We start from the raw sequence: 17380 nt of genomic DNA on the forward strand, positions 1-17380 counted from the left end.
ATTCTATTTTGTGGAAACTTGGTGTTATCATCTAGCAAAAGAAAACAATCCAGTATGCTGGCTTACTGTGACCACTAAGATAAGTAAGCATTCTGTCTGAGGTCTGACACTTCACAATGGCCATAAACTTGTATTAACGTGCTGGGAGTATGCTGAGCCATCTTCGATCCTAACAGGAGACGACTTCTCAAAAGTATGATAGCTTCACGCCCTCTACATTGGAAACCCCTAGCACATAAGAAAATTGTACTTGAAAGCAAATTGATTTGTCTTATTTTATGATGTTCTTTCTTGGTGTAGCCCAGGTTGGCCTCAGACTTGACATGGAGCCAAGGATGGATCTCCTGGTCCCCCTGCCTCAGCCAACTAAGTATTGGGATTACAGGCCTGTCACATGCCGACTTAATTTACATTTAAGGGGTATAATTTCTCTCTTGCTTTATTAAACCTTTCTTATCCAAACTTTCTTTACATATTCTAAAGGAAACTTCTTGAAAGCAGTGTTCGGTGACTTTGCCGTAGTTGTGGCCCAAAACATAACAGATAGGAGCAAATTTTAGAGCGAACACTACACACTGTGAAAATTTTTAAACACTAATGTTTAGAGTATTAGTGACTTACGGTTTTAGTTGCTGTGGAAACCTATCTCATTTATTTTCTTAGAGATCAGATAAGATTTTTTCATGGCCCTGAAGCATCAACTGCATGCCTTATACATATAATGTCTGTATGCAGAGGTTATAAATTTAATCATAAGAAAGTCTTAATCTACAAAGGATAGACCAGAGACATATGAACATTTTATTTCTCTAAACAACCAATTCTAAAATCAGAACTTTCCATTTATTTGGAAAAATCATAAAAATTAACTTTGTTACCAAAAAAAATGATTATTTGCTTGAAACCAGGCTCTAAAGCCAGCCCACCCAGCAGCTAACAGGCTTTTTTCTTGTTCACCAGTTGAAGAGCCAAGGTCAGGAACTCCCTCCTGTGTCAACAATATAGTCTGCTTTCCATTTCAGCATTTGTCCAGCAGATGGCAGAAATGGAGAATCTTAGGACGTGGTGTTTTGTTTTGAGCTAGAAACCGGTATCTCCTCCATGTGACCACAGCTGAAGTTATTGGGGTCAGGGGCGAAGGGCGAAGTGTCAGTTATGCAGCAAGCTGTGCTACATTGCCAAACGCAGGGACTTGCTACTGGCCTTGCTTATAATAATTGAGTTTCAGTAGCAAATCAGCTTCCTTGGGAAAAGGCCAAAGGCTTTTCATAATTGTATTGACAACAAAATGAATATGATAAATGGTGTTCATTCAGTTGAGACAAGATTTATAGTTTTCCTTTGGGCAAGGGATGAAGAGCAAATATTTATAATAATAGTAAAATTTGTTTAAAAGTTACATTATTTGATCATTCAAAAAGCTTTATTAAAATATTTTGAAATACTTTTAACAGTTTCAGGTGATAAAGTACAGATTCTTTCCAAAGTATTCAGGTAATGCAAAAATGAATAAGTATATGATTTTTTAAAAATGCGGATATGAAAGTCATTTATTCTTCCTGAAATATTGATATGTCAAACCGTCAGTGATGATTCCCACATTACTGCTGGGGAAAGTTTATTTGCCTTTTATCCGCATAGATGTGTGTTCTTTAATTTGTTATGCAATCCTTAGCTTGCAGAAGAAATATTCCTGTAAGAGCACGTGTCATCGTAAAGTCAAAATACATTTTATTTATGATGATTGTTTGATAAAATGCTATTTTAGTGTTTAGCTATTTAATTCAGGAGCATCTCTGTGAACACTGACTGCATTAACTGCTACACAAGCTGCATAGCTTATCACTCTGTCCTTCCAAAACTAAATGGCCTGAAACTACATAGCAACCATCTTGATAATTTTTCTATGACTAGAGAATTCAGCAAGAAATCATTCATTTATACCTTTGCCCCAAAGTAAGAATGCAGCAATAAGAAAACTACCTTGCAGTGCACTGAAATACATTATTTAAGCCTTTCCCAGATTATACTTAGATTAAGGTGTCAAAAGTCCAGAAAGATGAACAAATGTGGTATTTCCGTATGCTCTAATTTCTGTGATGTGGTCATCGAGCTCTCACAGGCAGTCAGCACTGTTTATTACATGAGCTCTGTAAGGAGACGGTCTTACACTCCAGCCAGCTATCCGCATATCATAGTTCCCTTGTCGGAGCTGTTGTGATGGCCTGATTACATAAAGGTCCTACTGAAATGTCTGGTACAAAACAGCCATGTCACCGCTGTCATTTCTGTTCCTAAAACAGTTAATCAAGGACTCATACTTGCTTACTTATTCAGCAGATAAGTAAGTGGGCTTCCGTAGCACAGAGTGCTTGGTTCTAAGAACAGTGTAGGTTACTGAGACATAATTCTTACCTCAAATGAACTTTTTAGTTTAAACGAGTCCTGTGTGTGACTGACTTACAACAACATAGGAAGCTGTAGATGTCAGAACAAGAACAAGACAAGAAAGAGATGTCATTTATCTAAGGGATCAGGAAAGGCCCTGTAAAAGTGACCATGTCACCCTAACTCTTGCCAGGTCATGTAAGACTAGACCCTGGGGAGTTAAAAAGAGCAGTTTCAGGTGATCATCAGTTTAGGGTAAGAAAGATGTTTCATTAGGACACAGCTCATTTCATGGCTAGGGAAACAGATTGTCTGGGGCCCTTGAGTGTCAGACTCCAAAATGTATATCCATGTTCCACAGGCAGCATGAAGCCTGCAGAATACGTTCTCATGACTTTGGTTGGTCAGCATAATCAAGAAGTTTATTTCAAGGCGAAAGTAATTGGCATTGTATGTGAAACAAGTTGAACAGCAGAAGAAACGAAACCTAAACAGCCACCGTTGAGCCAGCATTCTTTGGAATGTGCATTTTATGCACCAGAAATACAAGAATAAAGTGGTGCTTTCCAGAAGTTTGCAATTAAGTAAACATGCAAAAGGAACTCCTATTGACCAACTAATTGCACGTGTTATAACAGACACGTGTGAAGGACCACATGCACATTTGTGAAGAATTGACAAGTATTTTAAGCAAAATGAGATTTGGGGGAGAAACCAAAAGTCGCAATAAGTTTGAAAAGATGGGTTTCCAGCCAGAAGAGAGGAAAGGTGTCACACAGCACATGGCCCCTCGTGGACACAGCGCAGATCTCACATCTTCTGCATGGATACAACACTGACGTTGGCATGTTTGTGGAGCATATTCAGATAGTCTCTGAAAGAAAGACTGCGGGGCTCTTTCTAGTCTAGACCCACGGTCTCACGCTGATTTCCCCAACAGTTTGAATGAAAAAACTCATGTTTTAGGTATCATAATGCTTTGTCCTCCTTTCTAGTTAGGTTCAGTGTGTGTGTGTGTGTGTGTGTGTGTGTGTGTGTGTGTGTGTGCAGGCCATGGCACACACACACACACACACACACACATGGAAATTAGAGGACAGCCTGTGGGAGTTAGTTCTTCCCTTCACCACGGGGTCCTGAGTACCAAGTTCACCTCATGAGGTACAGCAGCCGCACCTTTACCCAGTCAGCAACCATCCTGGCCCTTTTTTTTTTTTTTTCATACTTTTTAAAAATTACATATATCACTTTTTCTACAATTAAATCTACAAAGGAAATAGTTGTGGATTTTCTCTTTACTACTTTTTTGTGGTGCAGCACCTGGAAACTACTAGTAATTACTGGATGGACTAATGGGAGGACGCACGGATGAAAGCAAGTCTGATGCTTGCCACGTCCTCATATTTGGCATTGTCTGTGCCTTTGGTTTCTCATTTGTCTATGGAGACCTTTGGTATTCATTGGGAAGATCTAGGTAAGAGAAATTAGATCCATGCCCCTTCTACCTAAGGGCTCCCTTTCTCTTTCTCTGCCCAGATATATGTAGTCCTCACAAGGCCACTGGAAAATTAAACTTGGGTTTTGATTCTCGCTCTGTAATCTGAGCCTGGCATTCTCACTGTGAAGCCCTTTTAACCTCCATGCTTAGTAGCCCTCTGCTCTGCTTTCCAGTAATCACTCACTTTCTCTGTGGCAGTCACCTCTGTCAGAAGCATATTAGAACTGTCACTGTTCTCATTCCGCACAGAAAAGGGAGCATCCCCTTCATATCCCCTGGTCTTATCCCAGTGTGAATACAGCATGCTCTAAAAAACCTTAGAGCTGCAGGTGGCCAGTGCGGGCCTCCAGTGCACTTAGATTTGGAGATTGGTGTCTGTTCCCTGATGATCCCAGAGTTTGTGCGTAGGCTATCTCTTACCTGAACAGGGAGAGCACCCTTTACACACCTGCCACTCTGGTGAAGTATGACGAAAGAAAGCCTTGTCTTCCTAGTTCTAGATTCATGGTCCTTAACACAGTTCATCGTATGTGGTATCTGTATATTAAGCAATAACAGCTTTCCTAGTACTTAGAAACAGTAAACTGACAGTTCAGATCAAGTTTGTAGTCAAGTCGTGGTTTATGTTTTTGCGCGCACATGCGCGCGTGCAACACACTACATTTATGGGCATCAGAATACAACTCACCCTTCCCATCATATAGGTTCTGAGAATTAAACACAGTTTTGTCATTTGCAGCCATCTGGCTCTTCACCTAAGCATATCCACTCACTTCCTGTCTCCACCCCTTGTTCTTTTCCTTTGTGTTATTTTATAGCATGTTTATTTAATTTACTTCCTGATTGTTAGGATATAAATCCCACAAGGGAAGGCATTTTCCTAGTGCTTTTGTTCCCTGGTATCTCTGGAGACTCTAAAACAGTACATTTGAGGAGGGCTTCAGCAAATACTTGCTACGGGAGCCGTTTTCTGAATGCAGCCTGAGCCTGTCTCTCCTGAGGAACTGCTGCCTTCCTGCTCTGTCGGGGCCCAGCACACTGCAGGCCTAGGAAGGCTTGTTTTCACTATTGTAGAAGTGATTTCTTAAAGCTCAGCATGGAGTACTGTTTAAACCGTCAAGATCCACTTCTGCCATGTAGGCTCTGTCGCTTCTGTAGGTTTACAACAGCAAATACTGGGATCTACATTGTACTGAGCCTGTTCATGGTAGGCAGCCCAGGTTTCTGCACTCCTAGGGCTTCGAATGCAGAGATAAGTTCCGTAGTGGGCCAGCACAGTCATGTATGGGCCCTCTCCCAAGCCAGGTGGCCTAGCAGGTAGAGTGATGCTGGGAAGGGCTTTCAGGAATCATCGACAGCTGTGGTGGAATAGGAGGGTGGAGATGGTAGTGAAGCACAGATCTCAGCCCTTTCACAGCTCGCGGAACAGCAGGGAGTGCACACAGCCAGCCCTGCTTCTCAGAGAGATGAAGAAGAGATTGGTGCCTTTTGACAAAAATCAAGAAGACATCCCAGAGACATGGACCATGAGCTGGGTATTGGAAGATGGGATGAGGCGGAAGGAAGCAGCATATGGGAAACTGGGCACTAGATTGGAGTCCCCATGATTTGCAGGGGGTTGGGATAAACCAAACTGTGTGTAGAGCAGAAATGGTGAGGTTAGAGACACAGCAGCCTTCATGCCTTGACGAGGAACCTGGTGGGGGTTTGGGGGGAAGTGGGCAGGGGGTGTTATGCTGAGGCTTTTCACCATGGAGCTCTGTCCAAACCACACAGATCCAGTTCAGCGCTCTCATCTGAAGCAAAGACAAGTGACTGGGAAAGAGATGCGGGAACCTAGCAAGACAGAAAGTGATGCTCATGCTCTAGTTTGAGGCTTTCATATGTTTATTGTCTATTTCCCAAGGAGGAGGCCAAGTGAAGCTGGCAGAGATGCGTCAGCTGTTGATGCTGTGCATCCCTGGCTAGGCTCATCAGAGCTAGGCTCCCTCATATTAAAAAGGATGCTTCGCAGGCCAACCACAGGAAGCAGAGGCAGGTGAATCTCTGAATTCAAGGCCAGCTTAGTCTACCTAATGAGTTCCAGGACAGCCAGAGCTATATAATGGGAAGCTCACGGAGAGAGAGAGACTGAGAGACTGCATGGACGCTGTACTACCCTTAGCAACAGTGGCATTGAGCAGGTTAGAGCTACCTCCATCATACAGGGTGCCCAGAAGATGGAGCATTAATAGCAGGTCAGACCTTTTCTACAGGGTAACAAACAACCCAGATGTTTCTTGGAGTTCCAGTGGTACCAAAGCACAGAAGTCAACTACTTAATTTAAGCTGGGGTAGATCTAATGTGTACCGTTACTGTTTCTCTATGCTTTTGTGGGTTTTTTTTTTTAGCTTTTTCTTGGTGTAATACTCAGAAGCCCCAAAAATAATGACTCATATATTTGTATTCCTCTTTAGCTCAATTTACTTTTCTTCCCTATAACATCAAGCATAATTCTTTAAGCATGTATTTACTTTCTATTTAAAAGTATATCTATGACTTATGCCTGATACCAGGAATAAAACAGCTTAATTTACAGAGACAAATTCAAACCTTGTAGCTACTCCAAAAGTATAGCTGTATAGTTTGAAAGAGTAATTTATACAGTGCCATTGTCCAGGGAGCAAAAGAAATACGGATTTCTGTTTGTTTGCTTGCTTCTTTTAAAATCCCATTAATTTTCAGCAGCATTTTTTTGTTGTTGTTTTATTGTTATTTGGGGGAATGGTATCCAGGACTTTGTACATGTTAGTCGGTTTTCCGTTACTATGAGGCATTTCAAGTTCTTTGCCCCTAAATTCTTTAACAGACTTTATAAAAGGTATCCAGCCTATCTTCCAGTTCTTCAGAGAGCTATTGAGCGATGGTATGGAGAACCAGCATGTACTACTCCAATCTTAAAACTTTTAGCAGAACTGATGCAAAACAGGTAAGCAGCTGTGCACAGTCTAGGTATTGTCGCAGGTTAGCAAGAAAACAATAGACATGACCTTTGGAAGGAAGAAAGTTCTGGTATACTGTAGGGGTGTGGGGCTGAGAAAGACCACAGCCACTGTTATTTAAAATATGCAAACTCACAACGTGGGAAAAGAAGAGCAGTTATTTTAACTATTTCTTTGCTTAGATAACAATTCTTTAGAATTTTAAATAAGAAAATGTGATCTCTGAGTTGAGAGGGTTCACTTTATGAATAAGGAAACTGAGTCTCAGAGCAGTTCACATGCAGGTGTTGTTTGCCCAGGAGCTGGGAGGGTGTCTCTGCTGACCCTGAGCATCCTTCTGTGTTAGGTGCACGTGTTTGCAGCCACACCATCCTCAGCCCTTACGTCTGTGCAGAGTAGCAGGGATGCTGGTGCTCTGCTTAAAATCACTGACAGATTCGGCAAAGGGGTGGAGTATTACAGCAACCTACTTGTGTTTGCATCTTTAAAACGTGTCATTGTGGATGTGACCTAGCACCAGTCGCCTGTCACTTAGCCATCCTGTTGCATCATTGCCTCTGTGCAGACAGCCAGGCAGGGAAGGAACATGGATTGCAGCTCAGCTTCACTCTGTTGCTGAGTTGTTCACAGCAATAATTAGGTTTTTTTCCCTCTTACATGAGAGATGGAAGATTTGTAAAAGAAATGTTTTTTTTTAAAGCTCTTGAGTGTTTTTTTTTAAAGTTTTCTCAAGTATCTTAAATGAATACATGGGCTTTATATTTAATATTAGAAATGTGAATTATTTATAATTAAAATTGTTAATTAGACATGCAATGCCAAAATGGCATTTAGTAGAAAAAATAATGTTCTATGTTATTAAGCATTTTGTGTCTGCCATAGCAGGTAATTCATAGCACAAATGACTCAATAATTGCCATATAAAAATTTATATTTTATGAAACACTGTATAAATTTAGTATTTAGTGTGAATTACATATTTGCATTTTTCTAATCAGAGTTATTATGGTACTTAACAGTAAACTAATTTTGAAAAGCAGCAATTTCTTTAGTAAACAAGACATTAGCAATGATTCGCCTGTGGTTTTGGGGGTAGTTTTTTTGGTTTGTTGGACAATTAGTTGGTGTTTTGTCTTGTTTGTTTCCTGCAACATTATTTAAGTACATTCCATTGTATCTTGAAAGCATAGAGGCATGGCATGCCAGCGCAAAATGAGGCCAAGGAGGGGGATAAAGAGCAGATATTACATCAGAAGATTTGTCAATCCCTTAACTCTCTTCAGTGCTCTCCACCTGTGGGGAGAACTTGTGGAATTTGTTTGTGTGTGCAGTGGAAACTATGGTTTGTAATAGTGTAGTATATTTGAAATGTGTTCCATTCGTGAAACAACTCGGTTCACATTTGTGCATTAGTAAAAGGCCCTGTGTCTCCTGTCACTCTGGATTTTTTTAACTTTATGACTCATACTTAGGAGATAGCAAGTATGTAACTTACGGTTTTTAAACAATTAGCCATCAGCCACTTTGCGAGAAAGGAAAAGAGAGAGAAGATCTGTGATATAAAGTATCAGGATATTCTTTTGATAAATTAAAAAATGAACCCTTTGAATAAACCAATAGTGAGAAAATTATTGTATGTAGGTTGTCGGTAGCCGTTCAATTGGAGTGACTCTTCTAAGGGTAATCGGTACTGGACTGCTCCTTGTAAATGCAACTGCTGTCGTGTTGATATTTGGTCTCTTTATCTTCAGGAATAGTCTGACTTTTGCTATATTTCTTAGGTCTCAGCGTTTGAATTTTGATGTATCCTCTCCTAATGGAATTCTTCTCTTCAGAGAAGCAAGCAAAATGATTTGCACTTATGGTAAATACCTTTTTCCATTGGTCTCTGCAGTATGCCATAACCTGTTTCTGGAAGGAAAGAGGCTCATTGTTTCATTCTTTTGAACCTCCATATCTGTATGAATTTGTGAGCTGGGTAATAGTGCAGGAAGCAGGACCCTTGCCTGAATAGCATCAGGCAGAGAGGTAATGACATCCTGGCCAACCTGATACATTTCTTTGGGATAAAATACAAATGTCAGTAGTAAAAAATACAGTAGACTTTTTAAAGTTATAGTATATTCAGAATTTCTCAAATTTATATCAAGGAATTTGCTGTCTTGGGAGACCACTTTGTCAGGAAATACCCTGGCAAATGGCAGTCAGTGTTTTACTACAATATTACAAGGAGTGTTATATTTCGGGTTCTGTACTCGTCGAAGTAGAGTTCCCAAGTCAAGATTGTTCTAGTCGATCACATTAGTATTTTTTATAATTTATTTAGCAGTTTAAGCCTAAGAACTATCATTATCTCTAACACTTGCTAATGAAAACAACTTTGTTACTTTTCTTCTGGGAACTTTTCTGAGTTGTAAGCATTTATTTTGTTATTTAACAATTCCAGACCTGCATTTACTCCATTCTAGTAACTCTGTTTCCAGACCCTCTCAACTCCCCTGACAGCCCTTTTACTTCTCTTACCCATGTTTGTTAGTGTCCTGTGGAAGCGGTGCTGGATAGGGAACTAAGCTTCAGAGCTTGTGGGCATTGTACCTTCCAGTGGGATACAATTAAATGCTGCTCTGTCCCCCAGAATCAGCGCAGTAAGTGGAGGCTTCGTGAGCCCCTTCCGTACCCATAGCTGACTGCTCAGAGGGTCTCACTTTCGTGGACCCAGCACCAGTACAGATAGCTGCAGTGAGTTCATGGTTTTGCCATGATTGTGTCACACTTCAGAGATGGCAGTTTGCAGCCCTTCTCCCTACCTTCCAGCTCTCTGCTTCTTTCTTCATCCTCTTCCACAGTGTTCCCTGAGCCTTGAGGGCACGGTGGTGCAAATGTCTTATTTTCTGTGGAGCCTCCAACTACCTTGTATCTTCAGCATCTTTTGAAGTCAATGGATCTTTGCAGTTACTTCAAACACTGTAGCGAGAGGCTGCTCTGATTGGTCAGTAGCTATTGTCTGCAGGTGTAAACAGGTGTCTTGAAAGATGACCTGGTACTGTATAGGTTCAGCAAAGCAGCAGTATCAGGTTTCATCATGGGGTGTGAGACCTGTTCAGTCATGGATTTGGTGCTGAGTGTATAGTACTACACATGGATTCCCTCCTGTAGAGTAGACCACAAACTTTTTTTTTTATGTATTCAACATTCTTAGCCATGAGGGAAATGCAAATAAAATTACATTAAGATTCTCTCTCAGTCCAGTCAAAAGGGTCATCATCAAATATGCAAATACAACAAATGCTGTATTAGGTCATTACCATGCATTCCTCAAGTCCTCAGCATAGGTATGATCATGGGAATGTTGGAGTTTGTAATAAAGAATTAAGTCAGATACTGTCCTGAAAGGCCTTAGACCAGCTAGCCAGTATAATTACTGTGGCAATTTGAATAGGTATGGTCCCCCAAAGACTCTGGTACTATTTGGAGAATGTGACCTTATTCGAGAAAGTCTGTTATTGTAGGGGCAAGCTTTGAGTGAGGTCTTATATGCTCAAGCAGAGCCCAGTGTGGCAGTCTCTTCTGTGTTACCTGTGGATCAAGATGTAGAACACTCCTTCTCCAGCACCATGTTTCCTCCCGTGATGATAATGGACTGAACCTCTGAAACTGTAAGCCAACCCCAGTTAAATATTGTCCTTTATAAGAGTTGCTGTGGTCATGGTGTCTCTTCATAGAAATAGAAACCCTAACAAAGACAATTACTATAATTACCATAACTAGCCACTATGATTACTATAACAAGAACTGAAATTGAATCTGTTGGCATTAAGAAGCTTGCCAGGTACTATGTAACTGTCAGCTGGTTGGATTAGAATTTCACCGGAAGTCGGTGTGACTGTAGATTGTAATTTTTTCCATATCCCTTCCTGCTTCCTGAGAAGATTTAGGAGGTTTATGACAAGCACTATTTGTTTTAGTGGTTTGCATCCTAAAACTTGAAGGAAACCAAAGGTACAAGTGGGAAAATATCCTCCAACTGTGTTACCAGTGACTTTAATACACACACTTCGCATAGAATAATATAAGATCGTCTCCCATCCTTGGTGAAATCCCATGCTGGCTTCCAGCCTTCTGGGATCTGGAATATTTTCTTATCATGCTTTTCCTCTGGAGAGTCTGGCATGTTTGTTTGAGGAAGATCATGTGGTTGTAGTCTAGGAGTCCAGAAGACAAAAGAGTAACAGCAAGACTGAGCTGAGCGTGAAATACTTATTTCTTTGGGTTATCCAAGGTGAACGACAAGGAAACCTAAAGGGCCCTTCTGTCCCCATCCTCACTGAGTTTCCTTGTAGCTCACCTCTCCTGGATAATGTTTGGGTATTCAGGTGGGGTGGTACTAGAGAGGACTCATTGCTTAGTACACATGATATATTACACATTTTGTGGACCATCTCTTCTTCACTGCTCTATGAGACTGGCAGAAAAATAATACTTTTGATATGCTGTTTTATTTATCTACATTCTGTCATGATATACTTTGATGTAAGTTTTTAATTTTGCTTCAGCTCTCAGCTGCTCTTGCCGTTACAGCTCAGGGTCAGCACTGAGGTTAGCCACAGTAGCACAAAACAATTTCCTGTTTGTACAGCCCAGGTAACATTTGGGTGAGGATTAAATTTTACCACATTTTCTACTAGCCCTAGCCTATTATTTCTAATGAGTTTTAAATTGCTTCAAGAACATGTATTTCAAAACTTAGTGCAATGATCCTTCAGCCTGAGCAACTTAATAAAAGAAATTTCTTTCTCTAAATTTTTGGTTAAAATGTTGCATGCAGTGTAATAAATGTTATTACTCTGGAAACCTAGTTCTCACTTTTAAGAAGTGGGTGTTTTTATGCTCAGTTTCCATTTGTTTAATCTTTTCTTCCCATTGCCTCTGGGTACTGGTATCTTTAGTGACATCTGTTGGTTGAAGAGTGCACAGAGGGGAGAAGCACTGCTTGTCTTCTTGAGGCTGGCCAACATGGGATTGCTGTGTCTTCCTTTGGTAGCTGATGTCCAGAACCTTAGCTTGTAAAAAATTAAACTTTAAAAATAGATAGAACAAACTATGATTATTCTCTCCACTGAAAAATGTACATCTTGAGCTGAGAGATGACTCAGCAGAGGACCTGGGTTTAATTCCCAGCACTCACATGGCCACTCAAAATTGTTTGTAACTCCAGTACCAGGCAATCAAGTGCCCTCTTCTGGCCCCCACTGGCACTAGACACACGTGTAGTGCATAAACATCCATGTAGGCAAAACACTCATACACATGGATAGTTGAATGAGTGAGCAGACTGATGGACAAACAGACAGATAACATCTCAAAAAAATTATTTTAAGAATTTTTATCTTTGAAGCAACATATGCTTCTTTAACACTCATAAATTGACTTTATAAAGTTTAATACAAACCATTGCTACTCCTCAAGCCAGTGGTTTACTCAATGGGATTTACAGAGTCCTCAAAGTCTGTTATAGTACCATAGAAGCTCTTCAAGGTGGGGCGGGGGGGGGGGGACAGAAGAGGGGATCTAGCTGAGGCAGAACTTAGATTCCCAGCACCTACATCGAGTAGTTCACAACTACCTGTAACCCCAATTGAGGGAATCCAACACCCTCTTCTGGCCTCCATAGGCATGGGGCACCCATGTGTAATATACACACACAGACATCCATATATTTTTGTCCACAAATATGTGGGCAGCACAAATTGGACTTGATGGATGAAAATAAAAGGACATAAAGTTGAACCTGGTGATGCAGGAAGGTCTTTATCTATCTGTTACTTTCATTGGTTAATAAAGAAACTGCCTTGGCCCTTTTGATAGGACAGAAAATTAGGTAGGCGGAGTAGACAGAACAGAATGCTAGGAAGAAGGAAGTAAACCAGACGCCATAACTCTCCTCTCCAGGACAGACACAATGAAGCTCCAACCCAAGGTGGACGTAGGTTAGAATCTTCCTGGTAGTCCACCACCTTGTGGTGCTACACACATTAATAAAAATGGGTTAATCAAGATTTGAGTTAGCCAAGAAGAGGCTTGATATAATGGACTAGGCAGTGTTTATATGAATACAGTTTGTGTGTTGTTATTTCGGGGCATAAGCTAGCCAGGTGGCCAGGAGCTGGGTGGCAGGAATGCAGCCCGCTGCTCCTTCTACAGGCTGGAACAAGCCTAAGGAGGAGATGAATGTGATCAAAACACATTGTATGAAATTTTGAAAAAACTAATAAAAATTTTTAAAGAACAAACTTTTACTTTAAAAAAGAAATAAATATGTAACAGGGAAACTGTCAATCTCAAAATTACTAGAGTCTTAAGTGAAAGTAACTTATCTATTTCTATCGCTTATGGATGCGTATGCAAATATACCATCCTGTCTGTCTGTCTGTCTGTGGAGTCAAAGAACAACTTTCAGAACTCATTTCTCTTCCACTGAATGAGGAGCAGGAATTAAACTCAGGTCATCAGGCAGCAGACATCCCCTAAATCATCTAACCAGCCCCAACTTTATCCTTTTAAAAGAAACTTGATTGGGTATGTTTAAGGAATGTAACATGATGTTATGTGATGGCTACAGACAATATGAAATGTTTCTGTATAGAAGAAGCAAATCAACATGTTAACCCTATTGTTTCCTATGTGCTTACATGGCAAGAGTAGCTAAGACCTACTCATTTTGCATGAAACACAAATGCATTGTTGCTGTTGTTATTCCACCTGCAAGCTGGGTCATGCAGGATTATTCTTTCTATGTTTGGCTTGTTTCAATTAACATAATACATTACCCTCCAGATTCTCCAGCCTATGACAGAAGGCATGATCTTGGGCTCTTTAGGACTGAAGGATGTAGTGTCTGTGTGTCTGTGTGTCTGTGTGTGTATGCTGCTCCTCTCTCCATCTGTCCATCAACAGTTTCATTGTACATACTCTGGCTATTGAGTGTGCCCATGCCTGGTAGATGTTATTGGCATATGGTAGGTCTGTATTTGATTTCATCAAAACCTCATCCTGATTTTCTTGATGGCTATGCCAACACTGTACAAGGGTTCTCTGTCGTCTCCATCTTTGCCAGCAAAGATTGTCATCTCTTGACATTTTGGTGAAGCACCATCCTAGAAGGTATGAGACAGTTTCTGACAGTGGATTTGAATTTCCTTTCTCCTGTGTTGATGATGTTGAACATCTTTTCATGACGCTTTTGGCTGTTTTCTATCAGAGTCATTTTCCATGGTGGAGTTCCATGAGTTCTTTGGGTATCTTGACTATTGACACCTTGTCAGGCACAGGCTTGCAGGTGTTTCTCACTATGGAAGCCACCTTTTCACTCTCTTAACTGTGCAAAAACTTTTTAGGTTAATATAGTCCCATTTGTTTTTGCTTTTATGGCCTAAGCTTTTGGAGTGACACCCAAAAATTCTGTGGGAAATCCAGTGTCCATATTATCCACTAGGAATAGCAGTTTCATCTCTGAATTTAGGTCTCTTATCCCTTTTGACTTGGTTTTTGTATAAGCTGTGAGTACAGGGTGTATGAGTGTGGGTGGGTGTGCGCGTGCACGTCCACACATGTGCACACCCACACACCTGTCTGTTTTTGTCTCTGTCTCTCTTCTTCCCTCTACTCCCTTACTCCTTACTCCCCCCCACCGTGTTGTTTTTGCATGTAGTAAGCCAATTGTTGGAGACTGTCCTTTCTCCATTGTGTGCTCTTGTAACTAAGGTTTCTCTCCGTCCCACCAATTCCCAAATATCCACTCTGAGTCATAATATTAATTATAAACTGTTTGACCTGTTAGCTCAGGCTTATTATTAACTAGCTTTTACAACTTAATCCATTTTTTTTATTCTATAGTTTACCATGAGACTCGTGGTTTGTTACCTCACATCTTGTTTCCACGGCAGCTGCTGGTGTCTCTGTGATTCCTTCTTTCTCCCTGTCTCTCTGCTTAGATTTCCCGTCTAGCTATATTCTACCTGGCAGTTAGCCAAATCAGCTTCTTTATTAACCAGTGGTAATAAAACATTCACAGCATACAGAAAGACATCCCACATCATGCTCTTGTTAACCTTGTTAAAAATTAGTTGGCCATATGTTCAGCTTTATATCTGGACCCACTGTTCTCCTCTTCCTTCCTGTGTCTGTTTTTAATGTAGAATGTCATACTATTTTGATTTCTATAGCTTTGTAGTATAATTTTAAATGAGAAGGAAGGATATCACTGACTTTTTTTTTCTTTTCTTCTCCTTTTTAGTTTTTTGAGACAAGGTTTCTCTGTGTAACAGCTCTGGCTATCCTGAAACTCACTTTGTAGACCTTGAACTCACAGAGATCCAGACTCGCCTCTGCCTCCCTGAGTGCTGGAATTAAAGTTGTGTACCACCACTGCCACCACCCCTGGCTGAGATCACTGACCATTTTTTAAATTATTTATTTTTATTTTATGTCCATTGGTGTTTTGGCTGCCGTGTATGCCTGTGTGAAGGTGTCAGATCTCCTGGAATAGGAGTTACAGACAGTTGTGAACTGCCATGCTAGGAATTGAACCTGGTTCCTCTGGAAGAGCAGCCAGTGCTGTTAACTGCTGAGTCATCTCTCCAGCCCCCTCACTGGCCATTTTTGTGTGTAAGAATTCATAATCTTCTGTGGTTTCTTATGAACCTTAAGAGTACTTCTATTTCTGTGAATATCATTAGAATTTTGATAAGTATGTTACTTTGGGTAATATGAACCTTTTTTCATTATTTCAATTCTTATAGTCCTTGAATACAGGTTATCTTTTATTTTATTTGTATTTTTAATTTCTTTCCTAAATGTTGTATGGTTCAGTGTGCTGATCTTTTAACTTTAAGGATATGCTTTCCTTAAGGAAAGTACTGAGTGTTTGCTTGCTAGCTTGTTTTAATGTGTGGAGTATTTGCGCGGTACGGTGTACAGATGAATACCCAGTATACAAAGCTTGTGACAGATGAAGGTCAACTTTGGGTGTCAAACTCAGTCACATTGAACCTTCATTTTTAAGACAGGATCTCTCACTGAATATGAATTCAGTGTGGCCGGCTGGCCAGTGCATTTCAGGGATCTGCCCATCAGCCCTTGCTCACCCTCAGCTATGAGGTCACAAACACCATACCGTACCTGACATTTGATTTCATTGTGAGGTACCCAGATCCAGGTCCTCACACCCACTGCTTATGTGGTGGGCTGTCCTGAGTGAGGCATTTCCCTAGGTCTCTGAGTGATTATCAGTGGAAGCAGTATGATTATATTTATGCTTTTATAAAACAACCTTGATAATGAGTTTAGTGATGAATTGTCTGATACAAAGCTAAAAAAGAAAGGGACAGAATTAGTCATTTGAATTAAGACTCACTGTTGGGGACAGTGTATGTACATTCTCCCTTTTCCATCTTAACATAATTCTCTCCTGTGACATAATAGCATGATTTTACATTATTTTTTTCACACCCATAAAATGGTACAGCAGTTCTTGGGTTTTCAGAACCGGATTTGATGTATATACCAAGTATTCTAAGAGCAAAATGTGTCCATCCACATCTTTAAACAACAGGTTTCTTTTTGTTAATATTCAGCCCGTAACAAAATTGTCACACTCCATAATTCAGATGTTGACAGATGAGATTATCCAGAAGTGTTTGTGGCTAACTCAGCAACTAGATGATCCAAAGGTGTACATTCAGCACTGGAAATTACAAGTCAGTCAGTGCATTTAGTTAGAACTGTATTCATTTATATTAAAAACATGTAGTGATGACAAAGTACACCCCTCCAGCAGACATGTCTAGCCCACAGCCCAGAACAGCTCGCAATGTACCCCAAGACAAGAGCATACACTCACTTCAGATATCATGAGAGGCTTTTTTACCTGTACTTTTTTAACCCAGTTGTACGGTTCTTGAGCATAAACTTTAACAGCATCATGTTGCAATGTCAAAAGGCTGGACATTGCTTGTAAGCTTTAAGTGTCAGTCTATAAGAACTATTTATGTATAATATACTATGTAAAAGTAAAATTCAGACTTTTTGCTGTGAATATTATGAAACTTCTACATGTATTGTGCCAATTAGAAGAAAATACAGACAAAAATAATTTTGCCTTAATGTTTTTAAAATTATATTCCACCTGTGTGCTTGTAAAATATTGTTTCTTTGGCTTTGTTTTGTTTTTACATTTAATTAGTTTTGTTATAGTGGGAACAACAAGCAGCTACCATATTACCTTGACATGCTTCTAGAAGTCAAGGATAACGTGTACAGTTGATCCTCTCCTTCCACTATGTGGGTTCAGGGGATCAAACTCAAATCATTAGACTTTGTGACAAGTGCCCCAATCTACTGAGCCTCGTCAGCAGGCCAACAATTTTTTTTTTTTTTTGCTCAAAAAGAAAATAAGCTTCTGTTCTAGGCATACGTGGTAACACACACCTTTGATTCCAATACTTGGGAGGCAGA

The 17380-nt window shown here is 40.3% G+C and overlaps 1 protein-coding gene across 1 annotated transcript in view; it reads left to right on the forward strand.

The window, feature by feature from the left end:
• The window catches only part of LOC126494691 (ran-binding protein 17-like), a 115021-nt gene that overhangs the window by 37157 nt on the left and 60484 nt on the right, over positions 1 to 17380 (forward strand). Inside the window, exons 7-8 of the mRNA XM_050132137.1 lie at positions 6748 to 6855; positions 8650 to 8732. Coding sequence (XP_049988094.1) covers positions 6748 to 6855; positions 8650 to 8732 — 191 coding nt within the window. The remainder of the gene's footprint in view (positions 1 to 6747; positions 6856 to 8649; positions 8733 to 17380) is intronic.

This window comes from Alexandromys fortis, unplaced genomic scaffold, assembly GCF_014885135.2.
Source record: "Alexandromys fortis isolate MF-2015 unplaced genomic scaffold, M_Fortis_MF-2015_v1.1 scaffold_29, whole genome shotgun sequence".
Taxonomy (NCBI): Eukaryota; Metazoa; Chordata; class Mammalia; order Rodentia; family Cricetidae; genus Alexandromys; species Alexandromys fortis.